The 15280-nt window shown below is 50.7% G+C and overlaps 6 protein-coding genes across 6 annotated transcripts; 1 reads left to right on the forward strand and 5 right to left on the reverse strand.

Annotated features, from left to right (window-relative positions):
* Positions 1-814: 814 nt before the first annotated feature.
* PV05_03595 (uncharacterized protein) lies at positions 815-1507 on the reverse strand (the record flags this gene model as incomplete). The annotated part of the gene is made up of 4 exons (XM_013464250.1): positions 815-973; positions 1024-1203; positions 1260-1339; positions 1438-1507. 4 exons carry the CDS (start codon positions 1505-1507, stop codon positions 815-817), a joined length of 489 nt encoding a protein of 162 aa, XP_013319704.1.
* A 938-nt stretch (positions 1508-2445) lies between these two features.
* Positions 2446-3431, reverse strand: PV05_03596 (uncharacterized protein). Its single transcript, XM_013464251.1, has one exon. It carries the CDS (start codon positions 3338-3340, stop codon positions 2519-2521), a length of 822 nt encoding a protein of 273 aa, XP_013319705.1. The 5' UTR covers positions 3341-3431; the 3' UTR covers positions 2446-2518.
* Positions 3432-4156: 725 nt separating this feature from the next.
* Positions 4157-4645, forward strand: PV05_03597 (uncharacterized protein; the record flags this gene model as incomplete). The annotated part of the gene is made up of 2 exons (XM_013464252.1): positions 4157-4262; positions 4311-4645. 2 exons carry the CDS (start codon positions 4157-4159, stop codon positions 4643-4645), a joined length of 441 nt encoding a protein of 146 aa, XP_013319706.1.
* A 233-nt stretch (positions 4646-4878) lies between these two features.
* Positions 4879-5284, reverse strand: PV05_03598 (uncharacterized protein; the record flags this gene model as incomplete). The annotated part of the gene is made up of 2 exons (XM_013464253.1): positions 4879-5218; positions 5268-5284. 2 exons carry the CDS (start codon positions 5282-5284, stop codon positions 4879-4881), a joined length of 357 nt encoding a protein of 118 aa, XP_013319707.1.
* A 6188-nt stretch (positions 5285-11472) lies between these two features.
* Positions 11473-12186, reverse strand: PV05_03599 (uncharacterized protein; the record flags this gene model as incomplete). The annotated part of the gene is made up of 1 exon (XM_013464254.1): positions 11473-12186. The coding sequence occupies one exon, from the start codon at positions 12184-12186 to the stop codon at positions 11473-11475; it is 714 nt and encodes a 237-aa protein (XP_013319708.1).
* Positions 12187-13131: 945 nt separating this feature from the next.
* On the reverse strand, positions 13132-14759 carry PV05_03600 (uncharacterized protein). The gene is made up of 2 exons (XM_013464255.1): positions 14637-14759; positions 13132-14574 (listed from the first exon to the last, which is right to left on the reverse strand). The coding sequence occupies exons 1-2, from the start codon at positions 14652-14654 to the stop codon at positions 13372-13374; spliced, it is 1221 nt and encodes a 406-aa protein (XP_013319709.1). The 5' UTR covers positions 14655-14759; the 3' UTR covers positions 13132-13371.
* Between the last annotated feature and the right edge of the window lie 521 nt (positions 14760-15280).

Genomic DNA, 15280 nt, shown 5'->3' on the forward strand with positions numbered 1-15280 from the left:
TCGAGGGAACACCGGACCATGATTCAATAGACCTGATCCGGCTGGTACGGCGGCACGTTGGTTCGAACTGTCCAAGTTTCATGCTGCTACTGCGACAGTGCTAAAGCCAGACGGCTCAGTCGCCCTGTGAACGATATGGACGTTCTTTTGCGATCCAAAAAAAACCCAAATGCAGAACGGGTTGCCAAAATCTGGAATCATCTGCAGAGAGACGTCTTCGGCCCTTATGAGATGCCTGGAAATAAGCACTGCCACGAGCAGTGCGCGAATCTGCCCCTCCCCTGGACCATCAACGATGACAAGAGTGAGATAAAAGAAAACTGCTGTTTTCGATGAAAGTTCCTCTCAATATTTCGCCTTCGAAAAGGGCGGTGATCTGGACCCTTCTCTCCCAGTACGGATACCTGAACCGACGACGGGAAACCTTGGGTTCACGACCTTGAGAAAAAGTTTGCCGCGGCGAGTGGCTCATGAGCAATTGTTTCGGGAAGGAGAAGTCGAAGATTGCACAACCAGCACGATCCGGGTAGTGAGGAATGAGTTGAATAGTTCGCCGCAGGAATGAGAGAGAGCCTGGATGGATGCGGTGAGCTCGTTAGGAGTAGTGTTCTTCAAGAAATCACATTGAACGTTTGAATAAGACTACAGATAGCAAAAGGACGGACTAAACTCTCGACTGTGGACTGAATCCACGCCTATTTATGTTGGCAAAGACGCTGTCACTCTCTTTACCCAAGTACGTCGTGAAGGTTGACGCTCGTTCACTTCTTGTATTGCTCAAGCCTTCATCCTGGACAGTTTTTGGTTCCTCTCATTAGACACAGACCGCATTGGTATTAGCTTCAACGACATCAGCCCTGACATTATTGGGCATTCTCCCTTGCCCCAGGTACTTTTCGTAAAGCTCAGGGTACCACTTCTGCCCGACGTCTGGGTGGCTAATGATTCGGTTGCGTAGTTGAGCCTCTCCATACTAAGGAAGCAGTCAGATAAGGATCACGGAAGTATACGCAACGTACTCACACAGGAGTAGGCGGGGGATATAAACTCGCTCGGAACGTCTAGCGCTCTCTTCTTTCTATCATCGGATGCTGGAATCTGGGCGACGATCTCCGCAGTGGACTGCTTGAGTTCTTTGAGCGTAAGGCTGAGGGGGACCGCAAAGAAGAAAGGGATACTGTAACGGCTCGCGGAGGTAGGTCCCTGTTAGAATGGTGAGAATTTTTGCTTAAAAAAGGAAAACCAACAGCTTGCCTCACCTGTACGCGGTGTGTAGTGCCGGAGCAGATACCTCCTGTGATAGCTTCGAAGCCTTGTGCAATATTGACGACCAAGGTTCCTGGAATATATGTGCATCAATCCAATCTCCCTATTTGTTAAGGACCTGCAAGCCTCCGACAGGATCCTGCGAGAGGAAGGTGAAGAGGCCAATGGAACCTTTGTGCGGGCCAACTCTCTGCGAGCCGGGAGCAATAGGAGGATAGTTGATGAACTTCAAGCGCGACATAATTCCCACGGGGCTCTCAAAAGCACAAGGTGGCAACGACAGAGGCTCAGCGACCGACCGTAAGAAGGACAGGGAAACTTAGTTATCTCTGAGTTATACCGTTTCACAAAAGTCTCGATTTCCTCGCTGGGGCACCTTTGGACTGTTAGTAAGCCTTCGGACTCTTAAGTCCCTACATGATCGCACCTCGCTGGCACCTTCAAGTCTCTTCCAAAAAGGATCGTCATGCTTCCACTGTTGTGTCACTGTCGTCCCGAAGTCAAATTGCTCGCAATGTGTCAGCGCCGCCGACACAAGATTCTCTATCGTTCTCCTTACCTCTCTCATGTCTATTTGAGCTGCAGCTGTCTCTGACCCTAAGCCAGGATACACCGAGAAGGAAGGTGAGTTGAGCATGCTGCACCCTTTTCAAACATCGTCAGGTAGAGCAAATATTGCCGGTATTGTTGCATGAGCCTCTTCTATCAGAGACTGATGGCAGGATCATGGTTAGTATTGCTCCTCGGTTTGACGTAGCGAACGCGCTCTTACCTCTAGACCAGTCTCTGCAAGATACAGAAACCCATCACTGAATAACGCCTCCGTCAGTCTCTCAAGAGTAGCAGGTTTTCTCTCTGCATCCCTCAGACCGCCAAAAGAAACGATGGGGATAGTTGAGAATGCTGTGGCTATAAGAAGTATCTGATATGCGATTTGTACAGATGCAATAAGGCGTGGAGGACACAGAATTGATCTGGCCGGACAAGCAGATTCTAATCAGCTGAGTTATTTCGCTTTTAACTCTGATGTCATGGGCCTCCTCAACGAGTGTCTTTGGGCACTTACATATATATAAGCAAAGTGGCGCGCAATAAACAAGGGTTGCTTATGGGTCAAAGGACGGTGATCAGGTTTGTGTAGGAAACCGCGAAACGTAAAACCAATCTGCGTTTTCCTGAGTGATTGAGCCGTAGGTGGAGCGGGCTGTAATATCCCCATGTTGAGATCTTAAGATTCCTTTATACAATATCGCTACTCGTAGCCCTCCGCCCAGATCTTGGAGGTCTCTTCGCAGAGCCATCTCATACTTTCGTCCGCATACGGAACCTGCTCTCGATAGTACAGCTGGTCTCGACTCACTTCGACGGTCTTTCCAGACAACTTATCGTCCGAGAGGAAAGTATCGAAGGCCTTGAGGACAGTGCTCATGGGTGTGATATGTTCCTCTGGAAACTTTTTGAGAATATGAGGTGGACACAAGCCAGTCACCACGAAGCCAGGGCATATGACGTTGACACTGATGTTGTCGGTTTCCTTCATGGTCAAGCCAGCACTGCGTCCAAGGGCGATAGTACCAGCTTTTGCGGCAAGGTATTGTGGGTTTACTCTTGCCGTATACAGTCCACCCATTGAGGACGTGATGACGACTTTCCCAACAGACTTGACATTCTTCCGATGGTAGTACCTGAAAAGCCAGATGCCCTGGAAAACCGCATCAAGGTCGACGTTCATGGCCTTCATGTTCAGCGGTTTTGGATCTCCATTCTCATCCACATCGATCTCAGGAGCGTAGAGATTGCCGAGGTCTGCGATACCGGCATTGGCGGCGAAGAAGTCGACACGATTCCCACCCCAGCTGAATGCACGTCTGAAAAGAGCCGCCTGTTCGGTGTATATGGAGATATCGGTACGTACGAAGAGTGTATCCTCTCCCAACTCAGCGGATATCCTCCCTCCCTCCTCGGCACTCACGTCGGCCATCGCGACCTTCCAGCTTTTGCTGATGAGGTCCTTTGTAAGAGCCAGTCCCATGCCGGAGCAGGCTCCAGTCACAATCGCCACAGGTTTGGACATGGCTGTGTGGCGTGTCTGCGTTTCAGTCAAAACAACTGCTCTGTGTGAAAATAAACTCACAGAGACTGCAAGTCAGGGGTGAGTCCCGATGTGAAGTAATATGCTTTCGAGAACAGACCTCGCGATATTAAATGTGGAAGCATACACCAACGTACACCAACTGAACCCCTTGGCTAAAGCAATGCCGCCCCGCTTGATGACCAATCTGTTCAGTGCCGTGGTTTGGACTAGCAAAGGTAGTTAATGGCGCTGTGAAGGGGACGCAGCTTCTCGGTGAAAAGACTTCTGAAAGTTGAAAATCCCGACCCTGACTCTCGGGGATAGGTCCGGAGCACAGGTAATCCCTCATGGCACGGTTCAAGCCACTAGGCGGCATTACTTGCGAGCTATTTCCCCCTTCCCGAGGACCCACTGAGCCACAATGCAAGGGGCCAAAAGGCATCCATCCCAGCTTGCCTCGGTTGGGGTTGGAAGAAAGCGGGAAAAGTGCTCGCAATACTGATTCTCTCCACAGCATGTACGATGAAGTATGCACCATAGTTGCTGGCCGACGTGGGCGAACTCAGTGTCGAGGTTTCCACATACTAAAGGATGAAACCCGCGGACGCAGCTTGGCCGCACTAAGGCGAATTATGAGTGTCGCAAGGCCATTATAAAGCACTAAATATCGACAACGACTGCTCCAGTAAGCCTGTGGCTCCAGTGACTGGGGTTCAGACTTATATACTCCAGGCTTTGTGACAGACCAAGAACGAAGAATGGCCCAAAAAGATTCGACCCAGTTGGAAGAACCGTTGTCCACTGTCAACGCAAAGTATGTTGAGCCCTCCACTGCTAGGATACTCCACGTGGGGAGAGAAGGTTGGCGATATATCCAGGCGTAACGCGACAAAGCCATATTTCGTCCAGCGATTGACGGAGCGTACGTATTTCTTCTCGGCCGGCTTTTACACCAACACTTTCTACGTAGGCAACGAAGGCGTTCTGGTCCTTGATCCACCAGAGAGGCAGGGGGAAAACCTGCTCAAGGCAATTGCTGAGATCACCACCCTTCCTGTCACCGCCATTGTGTACTCTCACAACCATGCGGACCACATACTGGGTGCCAAAGACCTTGTGGAAGCAGCAAACAAAGCCGGTGTCTCGGACGTTCGTATCATCACGTCCTCCAAAACGGTTGAGAAGATGGAGCTGCTCAATACGTCAGTCCTTCCGCCCAACGAAAGCGTGGAGTGGTCCAACGGCACCACTAAATTTGAAGGCATCACCCTCCATCCGTGTCTGCCCCCAAATCCAAGGCTTTGACTTCAGATGGTTGCAAAGATTTGATGATCCCAACGTTCTGCCACTTGTCAGTACATATTTGCTTATTGACACTTGTATCACTCACATCCTGTGAAGCTGTATCGGTGTCGTAAATAGGGTTACGATGGTAGACCGTCTCCCAGCCAAAGACAAGAATCAGGAGCCAGGCGATGCCCATGAATATGCTGAGAATCCAGAACACCCAACGCCAACCCAGGTTCTGAGCCGTTGGGCTAGCAACGATAGACGGCAGATGTGCCATTCCCGAATTGGCCAATGACCGCGAATGTGACACTTTCAAACATTGCAATACCCAGGCCTTGAATGACCCGGGCACCGACCAGAGATGCATAGGACTGTGCTGCGCCTCCCCACAATGATCCAGCCCATGCGATCGATATGGAGATTATGAAGTTAGGACGTTTTCCAAACCGTTGGGAGGAAGCGGCGACAACAATGCCCGTCGCACCAACCGTCAGGAGTTGATAGCCCAAAAGGAGGGAGGCTTGAGTGAAACTGATGTGGAATTCGTCGACGAGTTCAAGGAAAAGCACTGAAATGATCGGGCCGATACTGGAGGGTGTTAGTCATAACCGGATCTTAGGCATTACTAGATACTTACCCCCCAATGCAGAGCATTGTGCAGTAGCAGTACAAAACCAGGACCAAGTCACGTTGCCAAAGGGGCCAGTTGAGCGGGTCATTAGGATCATTGTGAGGCTGGGGCACGAGAACGACATTTGCCGTCTCCAGCACTCCTCTTGAGATTGCTATTGTTGCCGAGTTCTGTTCCCTCTAGCAATGCTGTACCAGGCACATGCTGAAGGTCGCTGTGAGCTTCCAGTATTCCGAAAGGCATGGTGGGTGGGGAAGGCCAAAGAGGACTGTTTGATTGTACCGAGTTTCGGTTTGAGGTTCTCAATGAAAAACCTGGAGTGGGCTCGCTTGTAGCCTTTTTATCTTCTCCTTCAACAAGAACGGGAACGGCCAAACTAGCGAAAGTTCCTACCGACCAGTCCCCAAGGGGTCTCCACGGCCTAGGTCCCCCATACATGCCCTCTGTTGTCTCGGCGCAAGACCCGATGCACAACCTAGTAACCTCCTTTCCGCGTCTCTCGGTCTTGCAATCACAAGAATGGAGAACGGTAATGCCATCACGGCAGTTATGCTAACACTGGCAGTCACAACGGGCACTTTCTAGGACCGTCTTCACCTGATGAACGTGATTCTAATCCCGTGGATTTAGACGAATGGCAGTCGGGGTTTTGCAAATTGCCTAACTAGAACTAAGGACATTCGTAGCTCCGCAAAACTCCGCTAACCTTTAGTACCAAAACCCGACGAGTTGCGGGACCTCAGATCGTTGACGCCACCTACTATTCAGACAGTCTGCAGCCTCCGCATATCTCACCAAGCTGATATGAGAATCGTAGTAATCCTTACGAAACACGCTATGATTTTGTTTCTCGAGACTACCTGTCAACCGTTCGATGACTTTATGCCTGGCATACTTTTTTCCGTAGTTCTCGCCAAGAGGCTCGCCATTGCTCATGACTTTGTGACTCTCCTGAAGGACAAAGAGCATACGAGCCTAAGTCGTCTTGCTAAGGTTCCGCCGCTCCCGGGCCATCGCACGCTGAATTGACAGATCTCCTCTTACGCATCGTTCGTCGTTCGCTTGAATCTAATACAAATTCAATCTCGCCTTCAAGTACAACACCATAATTGAGGCTGACTGTCCTATGCATGGGAGACGTTGTATCTGGGGGTGATGTCCACGTATCGCAGAATCTGTAGCTATGAAGAAACCCGGGATAGAGGAGCGAACCCACACGTCCGCCTTCCTTTTCACATTACAGGCACGAAACACCGCGCCTTAATATTGGGCAGTAAAGTATTAAATTCTCGCCAATAATCTCTAGAAGCCACACAAGACCGCCAACAAAGAGTGAAACGATAGGAACCCTAAATTGTCAACGATCCCTGGCAGTCTAGCTTGCTGGCTGTTTAGCTACAACTTGTCAAGGCCAAGACCCTGCTAAGGTGAATCTACTATGCCTGCAGTTCGCCACCTAAGCTTCCTAGACCTGAGCAACTTAGGCCGGGCATTGCCATGATAGGCCTCTTGGCTGAGACTTTGGGCTAGTGAAATGACCTAGGCGTCAATCGAGGGGGGTCAAGGGGGTGCGCGGGGATTCCCCAGAACAAGGTAAGTTGGGATTTCTCAAAAGCCGGGCAGGTTGATTTCCTCTGGCCCTTTTCTTTCGACAAATTTCCGGGAACAGAGCACGAACAAAGCCTGTGAGGCGTGCAAGAAGAGAAAGACCAGGTGTGATGGTCGACGACCGACATGTTCGGTTTGCAGCAGGACTGGCGCAGGCTGTTTCTACCCCCGTCGGAAACCCCGAAAACCTGGTCGCGCAAGTAAGACAGCCTATGTGCCCACACTTCTTACCACAGACCGAGACTTATTCATGCCATTGGTCGATGATAACTCGGACCAACCAGGGCAATAGTTTTAACCAGTGGAGACCTATATCTCTAACGGAGCGCCTCAGGACTTTCAAATAAGCGGCTCGACCAAAGACTCTGTCAGTATCGCAAATCATGAGCCTACCGGGACAATTCCGGACCATGGTCTTGGAAATGCTGATCTGTTCACTTATCTGACTATGGATTTCCCGGACTTCTTGAACTAAGAAGCAGATGCGGGTCTATCAGTATTTGACGATATCGGCGTCAATCCGCCTGCGTCTGCCGGTATTCAATGTGTTCCACTTGTTGGAGGAGCCATCGAGAGTGAGCTTATGCTTTCACCTGGACTCACCGCTTACTCGGCTGTTCCGGATCAATCCTCGGACGAGGCATTATCGTCTAGACGTTATGCCATAGAGATCTCTCCCGATCTCGTCAAAGAACTGTGAGGAAGCCTAACGAGTGCCACTCATCATTTCGGCCGAAGCCTGCTGATGAATTATAGGATTGATCTTTATTTCCGACGAGTGCAGCCTTTCTTGCCTTTGTTCCATAGGCCGCAATTTCTTTAATTTTACGTTGCCAAGCTCGGCAGCGAATGCTACCAGTCTCTAACAAAGGAGTCTTATCTGCTGTTAAATGCTATTTGTGCTCTTGCTGCTCGTTACTTTACTTCTAAAACCTTCGAGGACACGCCACAGAAAGACCGAGGCAAGGGCTTCGTAAGCAGGGCACGACCTATCGCAATGCGACAGCCGACACGGTTGTCACTCCGTCATTGACGTGGCTGCAAGGATGCATTCTAAGCGCGTACTACAACCAAAGTTACCATCCCGAGTAGGGAAATGACAATATGGTCGAGACTTGCGTTCGTTATGCGTATGAACTTGGGCTGCACAGAGTTGAGGATGCCGCCGTGGAGGCGCTCGAGCGACCGCTGAACGATTCACCGGCACAGACCTGGACGGCACAAGAAGAGCGACGGAGAGCTTAGTGGTCGGTATGGGAGCTCGACGCATTCCGCGCCGTGTCCTGCCGACAGCGGTTTATCATCGACAAGCATCAGACTCACGTCCGCTTCCCGGTCTCGGATGAAGCCTGGCTTTCATCCGAGCCCGTTGAGTCTCCCATTTTCAATGCAGACATCTTCTTCTGCTGGAAGTGTCTCCGGAATTCACCCAACCAGGATCCTCGCCCCTGGTTTTTGACCAGCAACTATATTATGGTTCAACTCCACGAGCTTGCTCAGAGATCCAATGTCACTAGACGTCAAGTCGATGACTTCGAGGACGTAATAGCATGCTTCTACGTGCTATTCTCGAGACAGTTCGGTGCTGAGCTCGATCAGCCCCACTTTGCCGAAGAAATATACCCCCAAAGTAACTGGCTGGTGCTAACTCAACTGATGGTTCACAAGTATATTTCGACTTGCCTCTCTGCAGAATTTCGCATTGCGCTCCAGTTACTGACGATCCAATGCTCAGTTCCCACATTCTCATATATCTCGATAGAGTCATTGCAGGACCGACCCTCACCGTCTCTAATCGATTTTTCGACCGCAACGGTCGGCCGTTATAGTCAGAGATCAACATTCAGAGTCATCAGCTTCGTGCCTACAAGAATATCGCAACAAGGATCTTTCGCCTCTTTCGGGCCTGGTCGTGGAGCCTAAGATTCATCACATATGCTCCTCCCAAGATGATCGGTGTGGTGCTTGGACCAGGATGGATGATCCTGCGCATCGCAGACAGTCTAGGAAGAAGATCGAGGGTCACAGATGATAGGTACCAGCCGAGTATTGAAGAAGAGTTGACATTCTCGATCGTCACTCAACTCGCTCAGTACTGGAGAATTAGTAGTTCATTGCTAGGTATGTTTTCTCTCATTCCCTCCTTTGTACGATTTGACCTAACAGGAGTATCCAGAGTTCGCACGGACGTCGAGGGAGGCATGTATCCAATCTACAAAGAGAAATGAGTTAAGCTATCTGGTGACATAGACAGTATTCTACAGCTGTTACCTATAAGACCTCCCTCTAAGTAGTTTTAGGAACTTCACATCGCCTCAGACTCCTGTGGTATAAGGTGGGCTTCTATCTTGACTCCTGCTCGCCGTAGTCGTTCAATGAACCCTTCTCCCAACGTTGCTGGAGTCACCATTCCCTTCAATTCCCACGCCAAATTATCCCGATTTTCTGACATGGCTAAAGCCGCCTCCACGACAATGACCCCTGTTAGGTAGTATGGGGATCCAGCGTATTCGGACGTAGACGAAGCGTACCTTTTTGGTTCGCTGTCTGCAACCGCGATAGTTTGAATTTAAAGGATCGGTTGACAAAGTCCTCCTTCGGACTTCCCTCTCCTGGCTGCGGTACAAATCTTCCGAAGTGCCCAGCGCACAAAGCGGCTCCGGAGTGCGAAAAGGCGGCCAATATTAGTACAATGGAGTAAAAAGCCCGTGAGACGGGCTACGAGCCTGTTGAAATTCTTCGTAATGGAATCTTGGCCCGTAATAATTTCCCTCAGAATGGAGTCCCCAAGATCGGTGTACGATCCCAACATCACAGGTAGATTGCGGAAAGTTGGTCACGATGCCTAGATGAGGGATATTACGCCAATCGACGAGACCTGTCAAGATGGGCGGCTATGGGGGCTTTTCTGCTCCGAGTGCATGTGGTTGCAGTGCTTTGTTGATAAACCTGGTAGAGAATGCTTCGTGTATAGATATGACAGAGGCTATAGAGCCTCCGCTTGGTCCTCCACTGTCAACGCATCAATATATATAGCTGCAGAAATTGGTCGGTTGCTACATTCGGATTTGCACATTTCTACGGCAATTCGCCCCGGAACACAAACCTGCTGGTAAAGCGTATAAGTCTTATACGATACAATAGTTAGACTTAATAAACTTTCGAGGATTAGGTCTCCTATCTAACTCGGTAGATATAGGTATACTCTTCGTGTAAGTACAGCGGAAGGACGGCAAAATATAACTCTCGAGTAATTGGCGAGCGTTTTAAAGATTGGGTTCTAAATGGTTTACTCTTGACTCGCGTGACCGAAGTTGACACCTCTTCTAGGTGCTGGAGGTAGTAGCATCATCATCTCACACCTTCTTCTCAGAGAGCTCCGTCGTCTCTAAGAAGAAACCGCAAAACTAGGCGGAGAAGTCACCAGGCGGCAAGAAGCTTACTTCGCGACAGCACATCGAAGAGGAGATCAAGCAACCGAACGCAGCTCTTTGTGTCTCCCGAACACTTGTAGATCAGTTAACGAGGGAGAAAAGGCATCTCGCGTCGAAAAATATCATGCGATAAGGGTTCAAGTCACGCGATATATCTTGGCTTTTCATGACAACATGAATCTCCATCACAACCTACAAGCCGTCACAATAGGTTCTCCTAAGCCGGTTGCAACACCATAACGTGTTGCAAGCCTGGTTCATATGGCAACTCTGGAAGCTCTAATGTTATATTCCGGGCTAGTGGCCCTAAAGCTGTATTGACAACATTCAGCGTCCATTGCAGTGGACTGCTGGGTGACTGGAGCCAAAATGTATCCATTCTTGCCAAGTGTAGATCACCCGACCTACCAGATTGACTCCGTACCGGTAAACTCTGGGCGGGGCTGTTTTGGCGAGCGGCACGCAACACAAGCAGTTCACACGATCTGCCGCTAGACGAGGAAAGCTGAGCCCTGAACTTTTAAGATGAAACGCTCCTGAGTTCTCGATCAGCTAGGGCCGTGCCGTGGAGGCCGCCCGGTTAGGGGGCATTAACGTATAGTTGACATAATCGCGACTGGGAGGCCCTCTCCAACCTTGGAGTGAGCATGCCTCGATCCACTGCTCTGATATCCACCTGTACTCCGTAGAGAAGTCTACTTTATGATAGTCTTGTGCTGAGTGCCTTCCTCTTTGAAATGTACTTGCATTTTCCAATACCAAACTTCGAGTATCCACTTCATCTGGTAGCGCGAGCACACTCAAAGAGATTCCCACAACGCTAACCCTGGATATGAGCGGTGGACTAGAAATTCCGACTCGGCATCAGGACGTATAGACACCCTCGAGCTTACTGGTCAATTTCTCGTGGAAAAAGTTTCAGATATTGGTGACAGAGGAAAACAATCCATCTAAACACCTATACAAAATCTCAATCAGAACAACATTCGGACTCCATGTGACCCTGAGGCCCGCCTATGACGACGCCAATAGTATCGGTACTGGCACACTTCGCGCCTTCTCCATCAACCCGGATCTGGAGATTCACGGTCATCGGTTCAGGCTCAAGGCACTCAAACGCTTCAATACAGAGAACACCCATCTCTCACATGCATACTCGGACAGATTGTTCAACACCCCGTGGCACTTCTTCCCAATGCTCCATCTCTCAACAAGAGATTTGCGCCGCTACCAATTTCTGACAAGACATGCATAATGCCGCGCAAAATCTCAGTAGCGTTGATCACAATTTCCGCGTCTTTGGCATATTTGGCCATCAAATGGCAGCCAAATGCCGCGGCGCTCTCTAAACCCTTCCGATTATGGTGCCCAAGATCTTTCACCCTGAGCAAGCTTTCAAATTGTGTGAGCAGATAGCAGAATGCTTTCTTCTGGCTACAAAAGGGGTCAGCCTCCTGGCTATCCTGTCCAGAAAGTAGCGTCATGGCGACAGCGACGAGGAAGTGCGTATTGACAAGCGTCTCCATCGCCTCGGCCGAACTGAAGCGGCGGCGATGTATTGTGTGCTCCCAGTAGCGGAGGTGGGTCAGTGCTTCATCTGGGGTAAGGGACGTGCGGCCCTCCGAGTCAAGGTTAGCCGCATATTTGTACATTGCCTGTCGTACTTCATCGGATGAGACCTCGGAGTTCCACGAATGGCGGACATTGACAATATCAAAGAGGGACGATCGACGGTTGGTGAGACTGCCGGCGCAGGCAGCGGACGTCGAGCTGAAGCCTTGGCGATAAGTGTGCATGTCTCTTAGATAATCATCGATGATAACTTGGCTTTCAGTTCCATTTGCGCCGATTGTGAACTTCCTGTAACGGTCTTCGGGAGGCATCGACATGCATCCTGGCAGCGGCAGTGTCGTTGATCATGGTCTCCAGAATCCAGCAGAGGACTGGTGCGAGGTAGAGATCCAGGCGGTCTAGATTAGGCGCCGTAAGGATCCTGAGCGCTTTGTTGTAATAATACAGGATGGTCCTGGCCTTGGCCAACATCTCTGGAGGTTCACATTGATGAGAACGCTCGTCTAGCAACGCAACTGCCACCATCAAGTACCGCGAAGCCAGGAGCGTTGTGCAGCATCTTGGAATGACGTTTAGAAAAAATATTGCATGTCGAGTTGGAACGTAGTTGGCAAACCAGGGACCGGTTTCTCTTAGCCAATAAGCAAGAGCCCGCTTCTCCTGCCACGTGCCCCAGCCGTTTGACATGGATGCCGGTAGCATGAAGCCACCACTTCCTTGCACTGGCGCGTGCACGTACGACTGCAGGGGCGAAGATATACACGGCTCCTTCTTGCTTTCGAAGATCCGTGGCTTCGGCTCGTTGTAGTGGCAGCGGATGCGAGACCTGTGACAGCGTCCACAGATGGGCCCCACTTCATCGCATTTAACATGGCGTTTCTTGCATGAGTAGCAACCCCTGTCATAGAGGTGAGAATCTAGCGCTATAGTTTCATAAACAGAGCTTACATTCTAGATTTGTGAGAAAACTCTCTCTTCCGGATTGCGAGCGCCATTATCGGTGTGAGCTCCTGCCAAGGCTCGGCGACGATTGCGATGCTGAAAGCAAGTCCGCGAAAGTACCAACAGCTCGAGAATAATGGGTAGAGAGTAGCCGTATATACGATTGACGTTTGTATGATGGTGGTGTTAATATTTACGAACGCTCAGGGACGGAGGCTAGATACGGCGTCCGAATTTGGCCTTGACAGATTAAGCTCTAGCTTCCAGCAGAATACTTCACGTGATCCACTGCCTTCAAAAGTACATAGCGTGAAGAGTGGCATGAGCAGACTCTTATATTAGTGAGAATGACGCGAAGGGCGAGTTCTTAACGATGGACCAAGACCGAACCAATCATTTCCAGGACCGAAGGATATCAACGTACATTGAAATATGGAGACCGCATCGAATGACCATATTCCGTCGAATTCAAGAAGCAAAGACCTCATTCACGTCACACGTTTCGAAGTCAGAAGCCTTGGTAGGTAAGGGTCATTTCACCAAGATGCTCCAAACTACAGACCGCGCTTGGGCAATCCGGCCTTTTCGTAGACTGCATCGATCAACTCCATTAGCTTCGTGCTCTCGTCTAAGCTCATCCACGGCCCATGATATTCCTTCTCTCGACCTGCTTCGTTCGCCCGGACCATATCCACAAAGCCTTCCAGCTGATAGCGGTACGTCGTCCACCAGGATTTGCCCCGTGTTCCCCATTGGGGTCCGTCGACATAGCAAGATTCTGCATGCTTCTTGCCTGTCAAGCGGCCGTTCATGTCCTTTTCCTTGACCACGATCGAATGGCCGTAGGTGGCCAGGACGAAACCATCGAATTCGATCCTGGCCTTCTCCAACTCAATCACGCTACGAGGAGTAGCCTTCCATATCTGGGGGATGAATCCCCACAACAGCGGGACCGCGGAGTCGGCGAATGTATGGCAGTTGACAGGCCTGCGGCCCGGTGACTCGATGACGAAGTGGGCTTCCATGCTGTCGTCGATCTTGTTGTCTAGGCGATTCGGCCGCGGCTTGGCCTCGAGGACGCGGAAATCACAGGCAGTGCTATCTGGCGCAGCAAAGTACATGCAGAAGCATGAGACATAGGCTAAGTCCATGGAGGCTCCGCCGGCTAGATCGTAATTGAAGCGGATGTCATCTTTACCCAAGATCCCCGTCGGGAGTCCGAACTCGGCCGATATCTCAGTCACGCTGCCGTACTTGCCACTCTCGACGATTTCCCGCATACGATGGGCTGCCGGATGGAAACGCCAATGGAAAGCCTCGAGGGCGACTTTCCCTGTGGCGGTTGCGGTTTCGTGGATGCGCCGGGCCTGGTCGGCGTTAGACGCCACAGGCTTCTCGATCAAGACATGCTTGCCGGCCTCCATGGCTTTGACGGCCCATTCAGCGTGTAGGCCATTGGGGAGGGGGATGTAGACGGCGTCGATTCCCGGGTCGGCCAACAACTCGCCGTACGAGCCATACGCCTTGCATGTCGGCGCGAGGCCATATTTTGTGATTTGGGCTTCGGCCTTGGCCTTGGACCGAGCGGCGATGGCTACGATGATGGCGCCGGTATGGGTTTGTACTGGGTCGATGATGGCAGCGTAGTTTATGGCTGCGGCAGAGATGACTCCAATGCGAAGAGGATTCTCGTCTTTCGTCAAGCTGGCTTTGATCTTTGCTGTTCCATTCCGCCAGCTGTGGATGTTCAAGAGAAGCTGTTATGATTCCGTGTGTTAGTTGTTGCACATATCAGCCACCGTGGATGGCGTCGACTTACCTCACCCGCCCAAGACATGATCGTTTACTATCCGCTTCGGGACAGAAGTTGATGAAGTGGGGAGTCGTCACGAGCGGAAGTGGTTGAAGAGGAAATTTCAGGGTAAGGCTGGGAGGAGTTGCGTGCACCGATTGAAGATGACCGCGGGCGTCAGATGGGTTCGGATGAATACATAATGCCCAGGAGGACTTTGGACTGGACGCCTGATACTCGCACCAGGCCACCCATCATACTTCGTATAGGTTACGTAATCAGGGCCTAGGCCTAGTTCTAGGCAGATATCGGACAAGGCGGCTTAAGCGAATACCACTGATTGGTCTGCCAAGGACGGAAGTGATCGAGACCTCCTTTAGCGGGTTGAAGGCACGCTACATCATTGGCTTCATCTCAAGCGACTCTATGGTGAGAGTGTAATTCAGCATCTAGAGGGATCTGAGCCCGGAAGGGTAAGTCTTCTCAAAGAAGGCTGAAGAGATCTCTATTGAGTGCCCAAGGGTCCAAGGGGAACTCCTAACTACGTAGCTCCTAGGTGGCTGGAATGCCTAAGTTTGATAAATTCTGCCTAAACGGAAAGACGTCGTCGTGCGAGTCGTCGTGATCCACCACATGGAAGATGTTCCTCCGTACGAAATCCTCGAGTGATG

The sequence above is a fragment of the Exophiala xenobiotica genome (genome assembly GCF_000835505.1).
Source record: "Exophiala xenobiotica strain CBS 118157 unplaced genomic scaffold supercont1.2, whole genome shotgun sequence".
Classification (NCBI taxonomy): domain Eukaryota; kingdom Fungi; phylum Ascomycota; class Eurotiomycetes; order Chaetothyriales; family Herpotrichiellaceae; genus Exophiala; species Exophiala xenobiotica.

Coding starts and splice junctions, on each gene's coding strand:
- PV05_03596 (XM_013464251.1), bottom strand. CDS start 3,340: ATGTCCAAACCTGTGGCGATTGTGACTGGAGCCTGCTCCGGCATGGGA.